Source organism: Phyllobates terribilis, unplaced genomic scaffold (assembly GCF_046119375.1).
Source record: "Phyllobates terribilis strain yellow unplaced genomic scaffold, ASM4611937v1 Scaffold_117__1_contigs__length_5270597, whole genome shotgun sequence".
NCBI lineage: Eukaryota > Metazoa > Chordata > Amphibia > Anura > Dendrobatidae > Phyllobates > Phyllobates terribilis.
In genome coordinates this window covers 2,194,198-2,211,653 of record NW_027362877.1, presented here as the reverse complement: position 1 = coordinate 2,211,653, position 17,456 = coordinate 2,194,198, and the positions used below count along the sequence as shown (strand labels likewise).

Below are 17,456 nucleotides of genomic sequence, written 5' to 3'. Positions count from 1 at the left end.
CGTAACTAAGCAGCTACTTTGGTGTTCACTGGAGCCTCTAGTGGTGAGGTCAGGCTTGTGCGGCAGGTAGCTGCCAAGTACAACTCCAGGGTGGTGTCCGGCAGTAGCTGCTGACCCCAGGGGTCAGGTTAGCTGACACTGATTACAGCTCCATTCAGACTCAGTAAATACAGTCCAGGATCACTGACACGGAGACTTAGGGGAATGTTCAGACACTGGATGCACTGTGACCAGGGGACTTCAGGAACAGGAATGGCCACACTAGGACCAGGGAACAATGTTCAGGGCTCTGGCCGAACCAGGACCATTTGACAAGGGTTCAGGCACTGACTACTCCGGGACCAAGGGACAAGAGTACAGGCACTGGCCGCTCTGGAACCAGGGGATGAGGGTTCAGGCACTGGCCGCTACAGGACCACGGGACGAGGGTACAGACACTGGCCTCTCCAGGTCCAGGGGATGAGGGTACCAGCACTGGTCTCTCCAGAACCAGGGGACAAGGGTACAGGCATTGATCTCTCAAGGACCAAGGGACGATGGTACAGGTACCGGCCACTCCAGAACCAGGGGATGAGGGTTCAGGCACTGGCCGCTCCAGGACCAGGGGGCAAGGGTTCAGGGACTGGCTGCTCCAGGACCAGGGGACGAGGTTTTCAGCACGGGCTACTCTAGGACCAGTGATTCAGGTACAGGACTCTGGCCACAGGGGGACCAAGGGTTTACGGACTCAGGACCCTGGCCACGCCAAGACCAGGAGACCTCACAAGTCACAAGCAGTACACCTTAGTAAGGGGAGAGTGAGTCTTTTATACAAGCTGCCTCCCAGCTATTGGTTGGGAGCCATCTTGCAGGTGTACTAGTTAAGCTAATGCCTCTCAGCAACCAGCTGAGGCATTTAGCATAAGGCGCACGCTGCCCCTTTAAGAACAGGGAAACAAGCGTGTACTAGACGCCGCCGGGATGCAGTCACAGGAACAGAGGACAAGGAGAGCGCCAGGAACCAAGTCCACGGCCGGAGCGGTGAGAAAGCGTCTTTGCATGGAGGGAGAAGAAGACACCATGTGAGGGCGCCGGCATCAGCGTTACTCTATAGTGGAAGAGAAGATGCTGCCATCACTCCGTGCCATTGGTAGACCTGCACTTCTCCAACACGACAATGATCCAAAACACACATCTAAGGCCACTGTTACATTTCTGAAGAACAGGGTGACAGTGATTCAGTGGCCAAGTGTCTCCTGATCTGAACCCAACCAAACACCTATGGGGAATTTTGAAGAGACAAGTTGTCATCACTCCATCCAGCATCCAGGCTGGTGCCGTCCTTAAAAAATCATGAAGGCCATACAAAATACTAGATGTAGTAGCTTTTGATGTGGGGTGTACTCATTTTTACACCAACTAATTTGAGTAAAACTGAAGATTTTGTAATGAGTTATATTATTAACCTTACTTTCATGTTTTGATTACAAAAAAAATGTTCAATGAAATTCAGTGGTGGCAAAATTTTAGAAATTTATTCAGTGAGATATTAAATACAATCTTACTTATCAAAGGGGGTGTACTTATTTATGCTGAGCAATGTTTATTAAATTTATGAAACACAGTGAACATAATTACAGTTTTTTTCCTGTATGACTTCTCTCATGTTTTACAAGATATGATTTATGTATAAAAGATTTCCCACATTCTGAACATGAATACGGCTTCTCTCCTGTGTGACTTCTCTCGTGCATCACAAGACTTGATTTATATGTAAAGCATTTCCCACATTCTGAACATGAATATGGCTTCTCTCCTGTGTGAATTCTCTGATGTCTAATAAGACTTCCTTTATCTGTGAAGGACTTCTCACATAGTGAACATGAATATGACTTCTGTCCTGTGTGGATTTTCTGATGTCTAACAAGATGTGATTTATCGGCAAAGCACCTTCCACATTCTAAACATGAAAATGGTTTTTCCCCTGTGTGAATTCTTTGATGTTTAACAAGCTCTGATTTACTTCCAAAACATTTCCCACATTCTGAACATGCAAATGGCTTCTTTCCTGTATGAATTTTCTCATGTGTTGCAAGATTTGATTTATATATAAAACATTTCCCACATTCTGAACAGGAAAATGATTTTTCTCCTGTATGAATTTCCTCATGTGCAACAAGGACTGATTTATATATAAAAGATTTCCCACATTCTGAACATGAATATGGTTTCTCCCCGGTGTGAATTCTCTGATGTTTAACAAGATCTGATTTATATCTAAAGCATTTCTCACATTCTGAACATGAATATGGCTTTTCTCCAGTATGAATGCTCTGATGTCTATTAAGATGCCCCTTACCTGTGAAGGATTTCCCACATAGTGAACATGAATATGGTTTCTCATTTGTGTGAGTTTTTTGATGTCTAATAAGATCTGATTTATCTCTAAAGCATTTCCCACATTCTGAACATGAATACGACTTCTCACCTGTATGAATTCTCTGATGTGTAGTAAGATTCCCTTTATCTGGGTAGGATTTATCACATTCTGAACATGAAAATGGCTTTTCTCCTGTGTGAATTCTCTGATGTCTAATAAGATCTGATTTATCTCTAAAGCATTTCCCACATTCTGAACAGGAGTATGGCTTCTCTCCAGTATGAATGCTCTGATGTCTATTAAGATGCCCCTTACCTGTGAAGGATTTCCTACATAGTGAACATGAATATGGTTTCTCATCTGTGTGAGTTTTTTGATGTCTAATAAGATCTGATTTATCTCTAAAGCATTTCCCACATTCTGAACATGAATACGACTTCTCACCTGTATGAATTCTGTGATGTGTAGTAAGATTCCCTTTATCTGGGTAGGATTTATCACATTCTGAACAGGAGTATGGCTTTTCTCCTTTGTGTTTTCTTTGTGTTAAAGAATCTGAGCTTTTAGTAAGTTGCTTGTCACACTGAAATCTTGTATCTGTGTCACCTGGAGTTGTGGTAACAATGTGAGATTGTTCAGGAGAGGATTCCTCATGATCAGGAGGATTATAAGAAGGTGAAGTGCTGTGAAGTCCAGGAGGTGCAGGAAGGGTGATGAGGTTTCCTCCATTAGAGTGCTTCCTAATATCTTCTTTTTTACAATTTAGTGATGAACCGTTATTCTCACAAGGATTTCCTATTAGGATGAAAGACAGATTAGATGTGATTTTTTTCTTCAACACAAAGGAGATTTCTGAATGTATTTTATGGAGCTCACAATGAAGACCCTCGTCAGTGAAAGTACCGGTAATAAGGGGGACAACTACATGCCATAACATTAACACAATGACAGGTAAAGTGAATAACACTTATAAACTGGTGACATTGGCACAAGTCAGGGGTGGCAGAGATTAGACAGCAAATAGACAGTTCTTAAAGGGAACCTGTCATCAGCATTTACCCCTTAATGTAGCACCAGTGACATTTCACTGTCTCAAGCTTCCTATCTCGCCCTCAGTGTAGAAAAGTGTCCACGCAATTAAAAATTACTTTTTAATATTTCAGTATCATATATAAATGAGATTGACTAATCACAAAGGCGGCCGCACATCCAGGAGCAGTGGAGCTCCGGCCTCAGTAATGATGTCACAGAAGATGTGGTATCCAGCTCCAAGGAAAAAGATGCTTTTAATTACTCCATGTTAAAAATTACACCCATGAGGAAAGGGTATGGGGGTTAGGTGGACAGTGCTACGCGTTTTTAACGATCTGGCGTTCTTTGTCACAGCTTCTGGAACAGTGTGTGATTTAATCAGATGGTTCGCCATGTCCACAGACCTCATCACTGAAAAGAAATCAGCATGGATTCCGGAACAGTGTGTCAGCGCATCCTGAAGGATCTAACAACAACTGCAGACCGGTGAAATAATTAGTTCACATTTTTTATTTATTTTGCTCACTTATATAGCACCACTAATTCCACAGCGCTTTCCAGACATTATGGGCACTGTCCCCATTGGGGCTCACAATCTAAATTCCCTATAAGTGTGTCTTTGGAGTGTGGGAGGAAACCGGAGAACCCGGAGGAAACTCACACAAACACGGGGAGAACATACAAATGCCTTGCAGATGTTGTCCTTGGTGGGATTTGAACCCAGGACCCCAGTGCTGTAGGGCTGCAGTGCTAACCACTAAGCCACTGTACAGTGCTAACCACTGAGCCACCGTGCAATGCTAACCACTGAGCCACCGTGCAGTGCTAACCACTGAGCCACCGTGCAGTGCCAACCACTGAGCCACCGTGCAGTGCTAACCACTGAGCCACCATACAGTGCTAACCACTGAGCCACCGTGCAGTGCTATCCACTGAGAATAAGTGCAAATACAAAAAGTGAAAAACAAATATACAATGAAAAATGGGAATGAGTATAAAAAAACATCCAAAAACCCCATCTAAGGAGAAACATACAGAGGAGAGATGCATACCTCTCTGGATTATTGAGTAGTGAAGCATTACCTCTCTGGATTATTGAGTAGTGAAGCATTACCTCTCTGGATTATTGAGCAGTGAAGCATTACCTCTCTGGATTATTGAGCAGTGAAGCATTACCTCTCTGGATTATTGAGCAGTGAAGCATTACCTCTCTGGATTATTGAGCAGTGAAGCATTACCTCTCTGGATTATTGAGCAGTGAAGCATTACCTCTCTGGATTATTGAGTAGTGAAGCATTACCTCTCTGGATTATTGAGTAGTGAAGCATTACCTCTCTGGATTATTGAGTAGTGAAGCATTACCTCTCTGGATTATTGAGTAGTGAAGCATTACCTCTCTGGATTATTGAGCAGTGAAGCATTACCTCTCTGGATTATTGAGCAGTGAAGCATTACCTCTCTGGATTATTGAGCAGTGAAGCATTACCTCTCTGGATTATTGAGCAGTGAAGCATTACCTCTCTGGATTATTGAGCAGTGAAGCATTACCTCTCTGGATTATTGAGTAGTGAAGCATTACCTCTCTGGATTATTGAGCAGTGAAGCATTACCTCTCTGGATTATTGAGCAGTGAAGCATTACCTCTCTGGATTATTGAGCAGTGAAGCATTACCTCTCTGGATTATTGAGTAGTGAAGCATTACCTCTCTGGATTATTGAGTAGTGAAGCATTACCTCTCTGGATTATTGAGCAGTGAAGCATTACCTCTCTGGATTATTTAGTGGTGAAGCATTACCTCTCTGGATTATTGAGTAGTGAAGCATTACCTCTCTGGATTATTGAGCAGTGAAGCATTACCTCTCTGGGTTATTGAGCAGTGAAGCATTACCTCTCTGGATTATTGAGTAGTGAAGCATTACCTCTCTGGATTATTGAGTAGTGAAGCATTACCTCTCTGGATTATTGAGTAGTGAAGCATTACCTCTCTGGATTATTGAGTAGTGAAGCATTACCTCTCTGGATTATTGAGCAGTGAAGCATTACCTCTCTGGATTATTGAGTAGTGAAGCATTACCTCTCTGGATTATTGAGCAGTGAAGCATTACCTCTCTGGGTTATTGAGCAGTGAAGCATTACCTCTCTGGATTATTGAGTAGTGAAGCATTACCTCTCTGGATTATTGAGTAGTGAAGCATTATGTAACGGGTCCGGGAGGCGGAACCTCTGAGCTACTATACAAGGGGGCGGCCCTTGTAAGGGAGCGGGTGGCAGTCTCTGGATGAACGGACCGGGAGTTACGGCAAGTGATCAGGGCAGTCTCTGGGTAAGGGGTAGGTACGACCTGTGATGGCAGAGCCTCCGGGTAGGCTAGCAGGCAGATGGTAGATGTGTGCTCCCAGGTGAGCAAGCGAGAGTCTCTGGAATAGCAGGTGGTCACGGCACGTGACGGCGGAACCTCCGGGCTGGCAGGCAGGTAGGTAACGGAGAAGCGCTCCCAGGTGAGCGGGCAAGAGTCTCTGGAATAGCTGGTGGTCACCGCACGTGACAACGGGACCTCCGGGCTGGCAAGCAGGCAGGTAACGGAGATGCGCTCCCAGGTGAGCGGGCAAGAGTCTCTGAGATAGCTGGTGGTCACAGCACGTGACAACGGAGCCTCCGGGCTGGCAAGCAGGCAGGTAGCGGAGAAGCGCTCCCAGGTGAGCGGGCAAGCTGGTCCATAGACAGACTGACCGGAGTTGTAAGGCAGACCGTCGGACCTCAGGCAAGCAGGCAGGTAACAAGTATTCAGGCAGGAATCAGGCAGGTATCAGGCAGGTAACTAGCAGGAAACTGGCAGGAAACTGGCAGGTAACTGGCAGGTAACTGGCAACGGGACCTGAGGGCTGAAGCACAGGTGAGACACAGGTGCAAACAACATTGCTCGGGCACCTCCATTTTGGAGGAGGTGCCTTATATATGATGAAGTCCTCCGGCCATTGGCCGGGGACTCTTTAGGGCGGCGCGCGCGGCCCCTTTAAGAGGAGGGGAGCGCGCGCGCGCGCGCCCTAAGCACAGGGGCCGGGAAGGAGCGCGCGCTGAGAGCAGAGCAGGAGGAGGACGCCGGGACGGAGCGCGCGCTGACAGCAGAGCGGGGGAAGGAAGCCGGGCACGGAGCAAAGCGGTGAGGGGAGCAGCGTCCCTGCCTAGCAGAGGGCAGGGACGCCGGCACTACAGTACCCCCCCTTTAGGCCCCCCCTTTTTTAGGCCAGACAGAAATTTAGCTAGGATGAGAGGGGCATGGATGTTCTCCCGGGGCTCCCACGTTCTCTCCTCAGGACCAAACCCCTTCCAATCTACCAGAAAAAAGGTCTTTCCTCTTACCCTTTTGGTGGCAAGAATGTTCTCTACCTCAAATTCGTCCTCAGCAGAAACCGGAGCAGGAGGCGTACCTGTAGACTTGGAAAAAGAGTTAAGTACCACAGGTTTGAGGAGAGATACATGGAAGGAGTTAGGGATCCGTAAGTTGGCCGGGAGTTTCAATTTATAGGCCACCGGGTTGATCTGACTGATGACCTCCAGTGGGCCGATGAACCGAGGCCCTAATTTATAGGAAGGGATCTTGAGCCGGACATATTTGGACGAGAGCCAGACTTTATCCCCAGGGCGGAATTGAGGAGGGTCCAGACGTTTTTTGTCAGCGTGTCTTTTCATACGCTCGGATGACAGAAGGAGTGCGGACCGGGTACTCTCCCATATGGAGGAAAATTTGTTAACAAGAGATTCCGCAGCCGGATTGTCCGCCGAGGTGGAGACGGGAAACGGGATCCGAGGATGCTGACCGTAGACTACAAAAAACGGGGATTTGGAGGAAGACTCGCTCTCGTGATTGTTGTACGAGAATTCGGCCCATGGCAGGAGATCCACCCAGTCAGAATGGTGGGCATTAACGAAGTGCCGAAGGTAACTGGTCAGGTTCTGATTGATCCGCTCCACTTGACCATTAGACTGTGGGTGGTAAGCGGAGGAGAAGTCCAGGGTGACGTCCAGCAATTTACAAGTGGCTCTCCAGAAACGGGAAGTGAACTGTACCCCACGATCCGACACGATGTGACGGGGCAGGCCATGAAGACGGAAGATGTGGCGGATAAAGTCTTTAGCCAGCTCGGGTGCAGACGGAAGACCTGGCAGTGGAATGAAGTGAGCCATCTTGGAGAAGCGGTCAGCGACCACCCAAATGACCGTACAACCGGCAGAGACGGGCAGATCAGTAATGAAGTCCATCGCTATATGCTGCCAGGGGGCAGCAGGTACTGGCAGAGGTAGGAGGCGGCCGGCCGGCAGGTGTCTCGGAACTTTGTTGCGGGCGCAGGACACACAGGCAGAAACAAAGTCTATTACATCCTTGTGCAGGTTAGGCCACCAGTAGTGCCGGGTAATAAGCTGGAGGGTCTTTTTCTGACCGGCGTGGCCAGCTAGTTTAGACGAATGACCCCAGTGTAGGATCTTCTCCCGATCAGGTACTGGTACGAACGTCTTACCAGGAGGAAGACGATTTAGACTCACGGGAGCCACCTGTATTACTCTGGCGGGATCGATGATATGTTTCGGATCCTCCTCGAGATCAGACACCAGAAAGGATCGAGACAAGGCGTCCGCCTTGACGTTTTTGTCAGCCGGGCGAAAATGAAGGACAAAATCAAAACGAGCAAAAAACAAGGACCACCGGGCTTGGCGCGGGTTAAGTCTCTGGGCATGCTGGAGGTAAGCCAAGTTCTTGTGGTCAGTGTAAATTATTACCGGGTGAAGAGCCCCCTCGAGCAGGTAACGCCACTCCTCCAATGCCAGTTTGATGGCCAATAACTCTCGGTCTCCTATGGAATAGTTGCGCTCAGAGGAGGAGAAGAGTTTAGAGAAGAAGCCACAAGTTACCATCCTCCCGGAAGATGATTTTTGAGTAAGTACCGCTCCGGCTCCAGAGGAGGAGGCGTCAACTTCCAGGAAGAACTGCTTGTTGCCATCTGGGCGATGCAGCACCGGGGCGGAAGAGAAGGCCTGTTTAAGGGAAAGAAAGGCCTCCTCTGCTTCGGGTGGCCACTCTTTGGGATTAGTACCTTTACGGGTGAGCGCAGAAATTGGGGCCGTCCGGGAAGAGAAGTGTGGTATGAAGAGGCGGTAGTAGTTGGCGAAGCCCAGGAATCGCTGAATGGCCTTCAACCCCTCCGGTCGGGGCCATTTCTCGATGGCAGACAGTTTCTCAGGATCCATTTGTAGGCCGGTCTGAGAGATAATGTAGCCCAGAAACGGAAGCGAGGTCTGCTCAAAGAGGCACTTCTCAAATTTAGCGTAGAGATGGTTCTGCCTTAGCCTGAGCAGGACCTGACGAACGTCCCTCCGGTGAGTCTGGAGATCCGGAGAGAAGACCAAGATGTCGTCCAGGTACACCACTACGCAGGAGTAGAGAAGGTCCCGGAAGATGTCATTGACCAACTCTTGAAAGACGGCAGGAGCGTTACAGAGACCAAAGGGCATTACCAGGTATTCATAGTGGCCGTCCCGGGTGTTGAATGCCGTCTTCCATTCATCCCCCTGACGAATACGAACCAGGTTGTACGCCCCACGAAGGTCCAGTTTGGTGAAGATCCTAGCCCCCCTCAGACGATCAAATAATTCTGGAATGAGCGGAAGGGGGTACTTATTCTTCACCGTGATCAGGTTTAGGCCTCTATAGTCTATACAGGGACGGAGAGAGCCGTCCTTCTTTTTGACGAAAAAGAAGCCTGCTCCCGCCGGGGAGGTAGATTTCCGGATGAATCCTCTGGCCAGATTCTCCTCAATATATTCGGACATTGACCGGGTCTCAGCAGCGGATAAAGGATAGATACGCCCACGGGGAGGAGTAGTACCGGGTAGCAGATCGATGGGACAGTCGTATGGTCTATGTGGTGGTAATGTCTCTGCCTCCTTTTTATTAAAGACATCTGCATAAGACCAATAAGGAATCGGAAGTCCAGGTAGATTAGCTGGGGTAGGAGAGGGACGGACGGGATGGACGGGTACCAGGCAGGTTTTATGACAGTCTTGTCCCCAGCGAAGGACCTCTCCGGTTTGCCAGTCTAGCACGGGTGCATGTCTCTGAAGCCAGGGCAGACCTAGCAAGAGGGCGTGAGAGAGTCCAGGCAGAACATGAAAGGAGATACTTTCAGAATGCAGCATTCCCACCTGCAGGGTAATGGATTCGGTGATGAGTTGAATGGGGCGAGGTAAGAGGCCCCCATCCACGGCAGCGACAGACAAGGGTACAGCCAGAGGTTTGGTGGGGATGCGGTATTTCTCAACCAGGGACTGTGAAATAAGGTTCCCGGCTGCTCCAGAGTCAAGTTGGGCTAGTTCGAAATAACGGTTCTCCCCGTAGATGATCGAAACTGACAACAGCAGGGATGGAGAGGATTTATTCTTGTCTAGGTGGACCTCTCTGAGCGAACCTAGACACAGGCGTTTCCCGACCTCTCCGGGCAGGCACGGATCCGGTGCTCCTTACTGCCACAGTAGAAGCAGCTCCCCTCGGCACGGCGTGAGTCCTGACGGGTTTTGACCATCTTGGTCTGGTCGACCTGCATAGGCTCAGGAGAGTGTACCTGGGGAGAGATGGAGGGAATGACGGGTTTCTGGAAAGTAGGAGCTAAACGTGGAATCCTTCTCTCACGGGTGACCTCTTTGGCACGCTCCTGGAACCGTAGGTCAATCCGGGTGGCAAGAGTTATTAAGTCATCGAGAGTGGTAGGAATGTCCCGACCGGCAAGTTCATCTTTAATACGGCCGGACAGACCCTCCCAGAAGACGGAAACCAGAGCGTCGTTATCCCAGGCCAGCTCCGAGGCAAGGGTACGGAACCGTATGGCATATTGGCCCACGGTGAGACTCCCCTGACGGAGGCGTAGCAACGATGATGCAGATGAGGTCCTCCGTCCGGGTTCGTCGAAGACTTTCCGGAAAGCCGAGAGAAAAGCAGGCAAGTTGGACACCAGGGGGTCTCCTCTCTCCCATAGAGGATTTAGCCAGGCCAGGGCCTCCCCGGTGAGATGGGACATGATAAAGGCAATTTTGGCCCGGTCGGAATTAAACTGATGGGACAAAAGTTCAAAGTGCAGGGTGCACTGATTTATGAAGCCCCGAGCCAGGACGGGGTCGCCTCCGAAGCGAGGAGGTGCAGAGAGCCGGGGTCCGGGGTAGGATACCATAGTATTAGTGGGCAGCGGAGCTGCCGGATTGCAAGATATGGCACTGGCGGAGGTTGTTGGTGGATCAGACAGAGTGTTCAGGCGAGTATTAACATTCCGCAGGTGACCCAGGATGGCCTCCTGTTGGGACCTCTGACGGGTCAGTTCAAGACAGAGGTCCGAGAGCGAGGGAGCTTGGGTGCCACCGGGTTCCATGGCCCGAGCAAACTGTAACGGGTCCGGGAGGCGGAACCTCTGAGCTACTATACAAGGGGGCGGCCCTTGTAAGGGAGCGGGTGGCAGTCTCTGGATGAACGGACCGGGAGTTACGGCAAGTGATCAGGGCAGTCTCTGGGTAAGGGGTAGGTACGACCTGTGATGGCAGAGCCTCCGGGTAGGCTAGCAGGCAGATGGTAGATGTGTGCTCCCAGGTGAGCAAGCGAGAGTCTCTGGAATAGCAGGTGGTCACGGCACGTGACGGCGGAACCTCCGGGCTGGCAGGCAGGTAGGTAACGGAGAAGCGCTCCCAGGTGAGCGGGCAAGAGTCTCTGGAATAGCTGGTGGTCACCGCACGTGACAACGGGACCTCCGGGCTGGCAAGCAGGCAGGTAACGGAGATGCGCTCCCAGGTGAGCGGGCAAGAGTCTCTGAGATAGCTGGTGGTCACAGCACGTGACAACGGAGCCTCCGGGCTGGCAAGCAGGCAGGTAGCGGAGAAGCGCTCCCAGGTGAGCGGGCAAGCTGGTCCATAGACAGACTGACCGGAGTTGTAAGGCAGACCGTCGGACCTCAGGCAAGCAGGCAGGTAACAAGTATTCAGGCAGGAATCAGGCAGGTATCAGGCAGGTAACTAGCAGGAAACTGGCAGGAAACTGGCAGGTAACTGGCAGGTAACTGGCAACGGGACCTGAGGGCTGAAGCACAGGTGAGACACAGGTGCAAACAACATTGCTCGGGCACCTCCATTTTGGAGGAGGTGCCTTATATATGATGAAGTCCTCCGGCCATTGGCCGGGGACTCTTTAGGGCGGCGCGCGCGGCCCCTTTAAGAGGAGGGGAGCGCGCGCGCGCGCGCCCTAAGCACAGGGGCCGGGAAGGAGCGCGCGCTGAGAGCAGAGCAGGAGGAGGACGCCGGGACGGAGCGCGCGCTGACAGCAGAGCGGGGGAAGGAAGCCGGGCACGGAGCAAAGCGGTGAGGGGAGCAGCGTCCCTGCCTAGCAGAGGGCAGGGACGCCGGCACTACACATTACCTCTCTGCGCAGGTTCAGACCGGGGAACACACGAGCCCAAACTGTAACTCCAGAAGGCTTCTGTGGTGCACAGTCGTCTCATACGATCGCCGCCCCGGGTAGATGTAATAACTCCTTCTATACCCATAACACGTAAAGATGAGATCTGTCTATTATGTGGAGACATTAAATGTTTAGATGCCAGTCTGCAGCTTGTTGAGAGCATTCAGGCTGCGCTGACACACTGTTCCGGAATCCATGCGGGTTTCTTCTCAGTGATGACGTCTGTGGACGCGCCTAACCGTCTGATACATCAGCACCGGTTTGTCATTATCAATGGAATGTAAGATGCACCGACATCGGCTCCGCAAAACCAGCAGAATTAGATGAAGAGACATCTGAAGATAGTAACAATACTCCGTCCAATTACATATAACCGGTGGAAGTGATAATAACATTTATATTAATTTTCAAAGAAGTTTCATTTGAGGCATCGTATAAACGTAACTCAAAGCAAGCGAAAGCCCCTCAGGTCTCTAGATGTCAGACCAGAGCCGTCACTCCATAGACCCCAGATCTTGTCACATTTACAGACAGCATCTCCTTTTAGGTATATGCCTTTAGTATAAGTTTACCAGCCAGTTACCTTTATCATTCTGATATCATGGGCTCCTCATCTGCTATCTATTTTCTTGCCATATATAACATACATGTCACGGCAATTTTGCCGTACTCCTCAATAGTCAGATCTTCAACATATCCCAGTATACATAGTAATGGGGAAAGCTCTACGTCAACTGAATAAACCCTGTTAACCATTGCTACAACACTCTTCCAGAAGGACACCAGGTTAGGACCGTTCCACATCATATGAAGCAGGTCTGCTATGGTAGTTTTGCATCTAGGACAGTGGGGACTTGAACGAAATCCGATGTTTAATAAGAATTGAGGTGTCCTGTATACCCGGTGTATCACATATATATGGGACAGTCTATGGGATTCTCTTACAGACAATTGTGGAACTCTTTCCAGTAGATCTGACCAGTGATTTTCCTCTATGGTCCCATTACACTCTCCCATTTCTCTTTTCATCGCGTCGGCTGGTTTGTCAATATAATGTTATAAAGTAATGAGATCAGTCCACGAGAACTGTGTAGATTAGCTATTCTCTGTATTATTGAGTTTCGGGGTACCCCTCCTTCCAGAACAATGCCTTCCCCCCGATACGCGTGCCTAAATTGTAAGTATCTATAGAATTCAGAGGAGGTAACTCATATTCATTGTGCAGCTGTGAGAATTCCTTAATCACATCACCTATCAGCACTTGATTGATTAAGTCTGTTTAAACCCTTGGAGCTCCAGGAGTTAAATCCCACCACTTGCTGTAGATTTGGAAGGCATGGAGTGTTCCATAATGAAGAAAATTGCGAAACACCTTCTATTCCTTGTAATTCTTTCACCGTCCCCCAAAGTTTGTGACATAACAGCATAGTCGGTATTTTGCCTCCAAGTGTCCCAAACTTATGCGCCTCCAATACCTCATAGAGTTTATCTGATTGGAAATAATGCTGTAGCAACATACGCTGAGCCCCCCTCCCCCAGGGTCGTCCCATCTCCACATACGCTGAGCCCCCCCTCCCCCAGGGTCGTCCCATCCCCACATATGCTGAGCCCCCCCTCCCCCAGGGTCGTCCCATCCCCACATCCGCTGAGCTCCTCTCCCCCAGGGTCGTCCCATCCCCACATACGCTGAGCCCCCCCTCCCCCAGGGTCGTCCCATCCCCAGATACGCTGAGCCCCCCCCCCTCCCCCAGGGTCGTCCCATCCCCACATACGCTAAGCCCCCCCCTCCCCCAGGGTCGTCCCATCCCCACATACACTGAGCCCCCCCTCCCCCAGGGTCATCCCATCCCCACATACGCTGAGCTCCCCTCCCCCAGGGTCGTCCCATCCCCACATACGCTGAGCTCCCCTCCCCCAGGGTCATCCCATCCCCACATACGCTGAGCTCCCCCTCCCCCAGGGTCGTCCCATCCCCACATACGCTGAGACCCCCCCTCCCCCCGGGTCGTCCCATCTCCACATACGCTGAGCCCCCCCTCCCCCAGGGTCATTCCATCTCCACATACGCTGAGCTCCCCCTCCCCCAGGGTCGTCCCATCCCCACATAAGCTGAGCCCCCCCCTCCCCCAGGGTCGTCCCATCCCCACATACGCTGAGCCCCCCCCTCCCCCAGGGTCGTCCCATCTCCACATACGCTGAGCCCCCCCTCCCCCAGGGTCGTCCCATCTCCACATACGCTGAGCTCCCCCTCCCCCAGGGTCGTCCCATCCCCACATACGCTGAGCCCCCCCTCCCCCAGGGTCGTCCCATCCCCACATATGCTGAGCCCCCCCTCCCCCAGGGTCGTCCCATCTCCACATACGCTGAGCTCCCCTCCCCCAGGGTCGTCCCATCTCCACATACGCTGAGCCCCCCCCTCCCCCAGGGTCGTCCCATCTCCACATACGCTGAGCCCCCCCTCCCCCAGGGTCGTCCCATCCCCGGATAGGTTGAAGCTGAGATGCCGGATAATACACCCATGGGTTAGGAACTGCAAGCCCTCCCATTGTTTAGTTTCTTTGCAATGTTTTCAGTTTAATTCTCGGAGTCTGTTTGCCCCATATTAATTTTCTAAACTCCTGACCGACTTTAAAGAAAAGCCTCTGATTTATCCATATTGGGGGGTTGTGTAGAACATACAGCAGTTGTGGCATCCGGATCAGTGTGACCAGGTTAGCACGGCCCACCACCGACAACGGTAACTTAGACCAGGCACCTCGTTTACCTCTAAATTCAATCAAGACGGGGTCAAGGTTCAACTTCTCATAATCATTTATTTTTGCCGATATATTGATGCCTAAATATTTAAACTCCGACACCAATTGTGAACCCGAGTTAATGTAGTGGGAAGCATTCTCATCTGTATTGTCCAATGGAAGTATGACTGATTTGCTCCAGTTTATCTTCAGACCGGAGTATTTTCCAAATATTTCTATCGTTTCCATTGCTATAGGAAGGGACTCAGAAGTTTTAGCCAGAAATAATAAAGTGTCATCAGCGTATAATAAAGCGACCTTCTCTTCACTGATCCCTCTACGAAACCCAACTATTCCTGGATGTTCCCTGATAACCGATGCCAGGGGTTCAATGGCCAGTGCAAAGAGCAGGGGGGACAATGGGCACCCCTGCCTCGTACCTCTACTCAGTCCAAAAGCCGGGGAGAGGTGTCCAATTACCCGTATTCTAGCCACCGGCTTACCATACAGCAATTTAACCCATGAAATAAAACTATGTGCTATACCAAACTTCTCCAACATCGCCCATAAATATTCCCACTCAACAGAATCGAACGCCTTAGCGGCGTCCAGAGAACATACAGCTCTGTCCCCATCACCATCCACCGGCAACTGAAGATTAAGAAACAATCTCCGGATATTAACAGCTGTGGATCTAGCTGGCATGAAGCCTGACTGGTCGGTATGAATTACTGTAGAAATTATTGTATTCAATCTAGACGCCAGAACCTTCGCAATGATTTTAACGTCAGTTGACAATAAAGATATGGGTCTGTATGAGTCAGGGATTAAAGGGTCTTTACCTGGCTTAGGTATGACTACTATCACCGCCTCTAGCATTGAATGGGGTAGGGTTTTACCCCCTCACCGTCTCCGCAGGTAGCCAGTAAGTGGGGAAGTAGAATATCTCCAAATTTCTTATATATTTCTGTGGGAAGCCCGTCTAGTCCTGGCAATTTGTTATTAGCCATAGAGGCTACTGCCATTTGTACCTCCTCCAGCTGTAGTGGTCTGTTTAATAATTCTTGATCTTTACCGCTGAATGTCGGTCGTTTGATTTCCCTCAAGTAAGATAAGATTTGTTCTCTATTAAATTGCTGTTTGGGTGTATATAAATCTTTATAAAATTCTAGCAGAGTGTTTGAGATCTGGTCAGTCTGGTTTACTACCGCTCCTTCCCAGTCCTTCAGCACCAATAAAAGCCCTCCCCGTCTGGGCTCTTGCCATCATGGCCAATAAGTCTCCTGCCTTCTCCCCCTCCTCGATGAAGTGTGTCTGGGTGAAACATGCGTTTGTTTTTAGCTTTTTTCCTAATATGTGTGGTGTATGCTTCTTGTGCCTCTCCCCACTCCATCAGGTCCTCTTTTACATGGTTAGTACAAATTTCTCTTCTGTAGATCTAACTCTATCCTGTAAAAACTCCCCAAACTGTTTTGTCTTAGTTTTGGATCTGTTATTGGCCTGTATTAAGACTCCTCGTAAGCCGCTTTCATGGCATCCCATAATGTGTTTGCGACACTCGTTTGTCGTTTTCCTTATAATAATGTTCTAAGGTCGATGTGATCCGTGTAATATCTATAATTTGAAGCCAGAAGGGATTCATGGCCGATATAGTCAGAGAATCCAGCGGCCTGGGTAACAAACAGAGAGTAGTCAGCGAGGGTGAATGATCTGATAGCGTCTGGGCAGATAGTCCACTGTTCTCACCAAGGGGGAAATATGTTCTGTGCTCAATACCAGATCAATACGCCATAATGTTTTATGTGTCTTAGAATAGCAAGAAAACTGTCTAGTGTTAGGATATGTGAGACGCCATTTGTCCACTAATGATAGTTCTGATATTATTTCTCCTAACTTAGTTATGGGGCAGTTTTTGTAGCAGTGTCTGATTTATCTCTATCCCAATATGGATGAACACCATTATTGAAATCTCCCATACAAAGGACTGGAACTCCCGGTCTCTTATTCATTAGTGAAGCCATATTTTTCACACTAATGTTGTTATATGGAGGAGGAACATAGACGGCCACAAGTAGAATTTCTTTTGTAAATATTTTTACAGTGGATCCCCACAAATCTCCATCCATCTATCTTGGAATCAATGAATTCAAAAGGGATAGTCCTATGTACTAGGATGCTGACCCCCTAGAGTATGTGGACAAGGTAGAGTGGAAGCTGTGGCCGATCCATGAGTATTTCATGCCCACAACACTGTTTTTCCCAAAGTGCGTTTGCTGCAAACACCACTGCAGGCAGGTGATCCCGGATATGCTCCATGACCACCGCTCTCTTTAAGGAGTCCCCCAGACCTCTGACCCGGGCAGCCTTAAGGATGGCACCACTGCAGGCAGATGATCCCAGATATGCTCCATGACCACAGCTCTCTTTAAGGAGTCCCCCAGATCTCTGACACGAGCAGCCTTAAGGATGGCACCACTGCAGGCAGGTGATCCCGGATATGCTCCATGACCACCGCTCTCTTTAAGGAGTCCCCCAGATCTCTGACCCGAGCAGCCTTAAGGATGGCACCACTGCAGGCAGGTGATCCCAGATATGCTCCATGACTGCCGCTCTCTTTAAGGAGTCCCCCAGACCTCTGACCCGTGCAGCCTTAAGGATGGCACCACTGCAGGCAGGTGATCCCGGATATGCTCCATGACCGCCGCTCTCTTTAAAGGAGTCCCCCAGACCTCCAACCCAAGCAGCCTTAAGGATGACACCACTGCAGGCAGATGATCCCGGATATGCTCCATGACCGCCGCTGTCTTTAAGGAGTCCCCCAGACCTCTGACCCGGGCAGCC

At 49.8% G+C, this 17,456-nt stretch overlaps 1 protein-coding gene across 1 annotated transcript in view; it reads right to left on the bottom strand.

Annotated features, from left to right (window-relative positions):
• The window catches only part of LOC141201531 (uncharacterized), a 52,564-nt gene that overhangs the window by 25,222 nt on the left and 9,886 nt on the right, over positions 1-17,456 (bottom strand). The window contains exon 4 of the mRNA XM_073663533.1: positions 1,646-3,154. Coding sequence (XP_073519634.1) covers positions 1,646-3,154 — 1,509 coding nt within the window. The remainder of the gene's footprint in view (positions 1-1,645; positions 3,155-17,456) is intronic.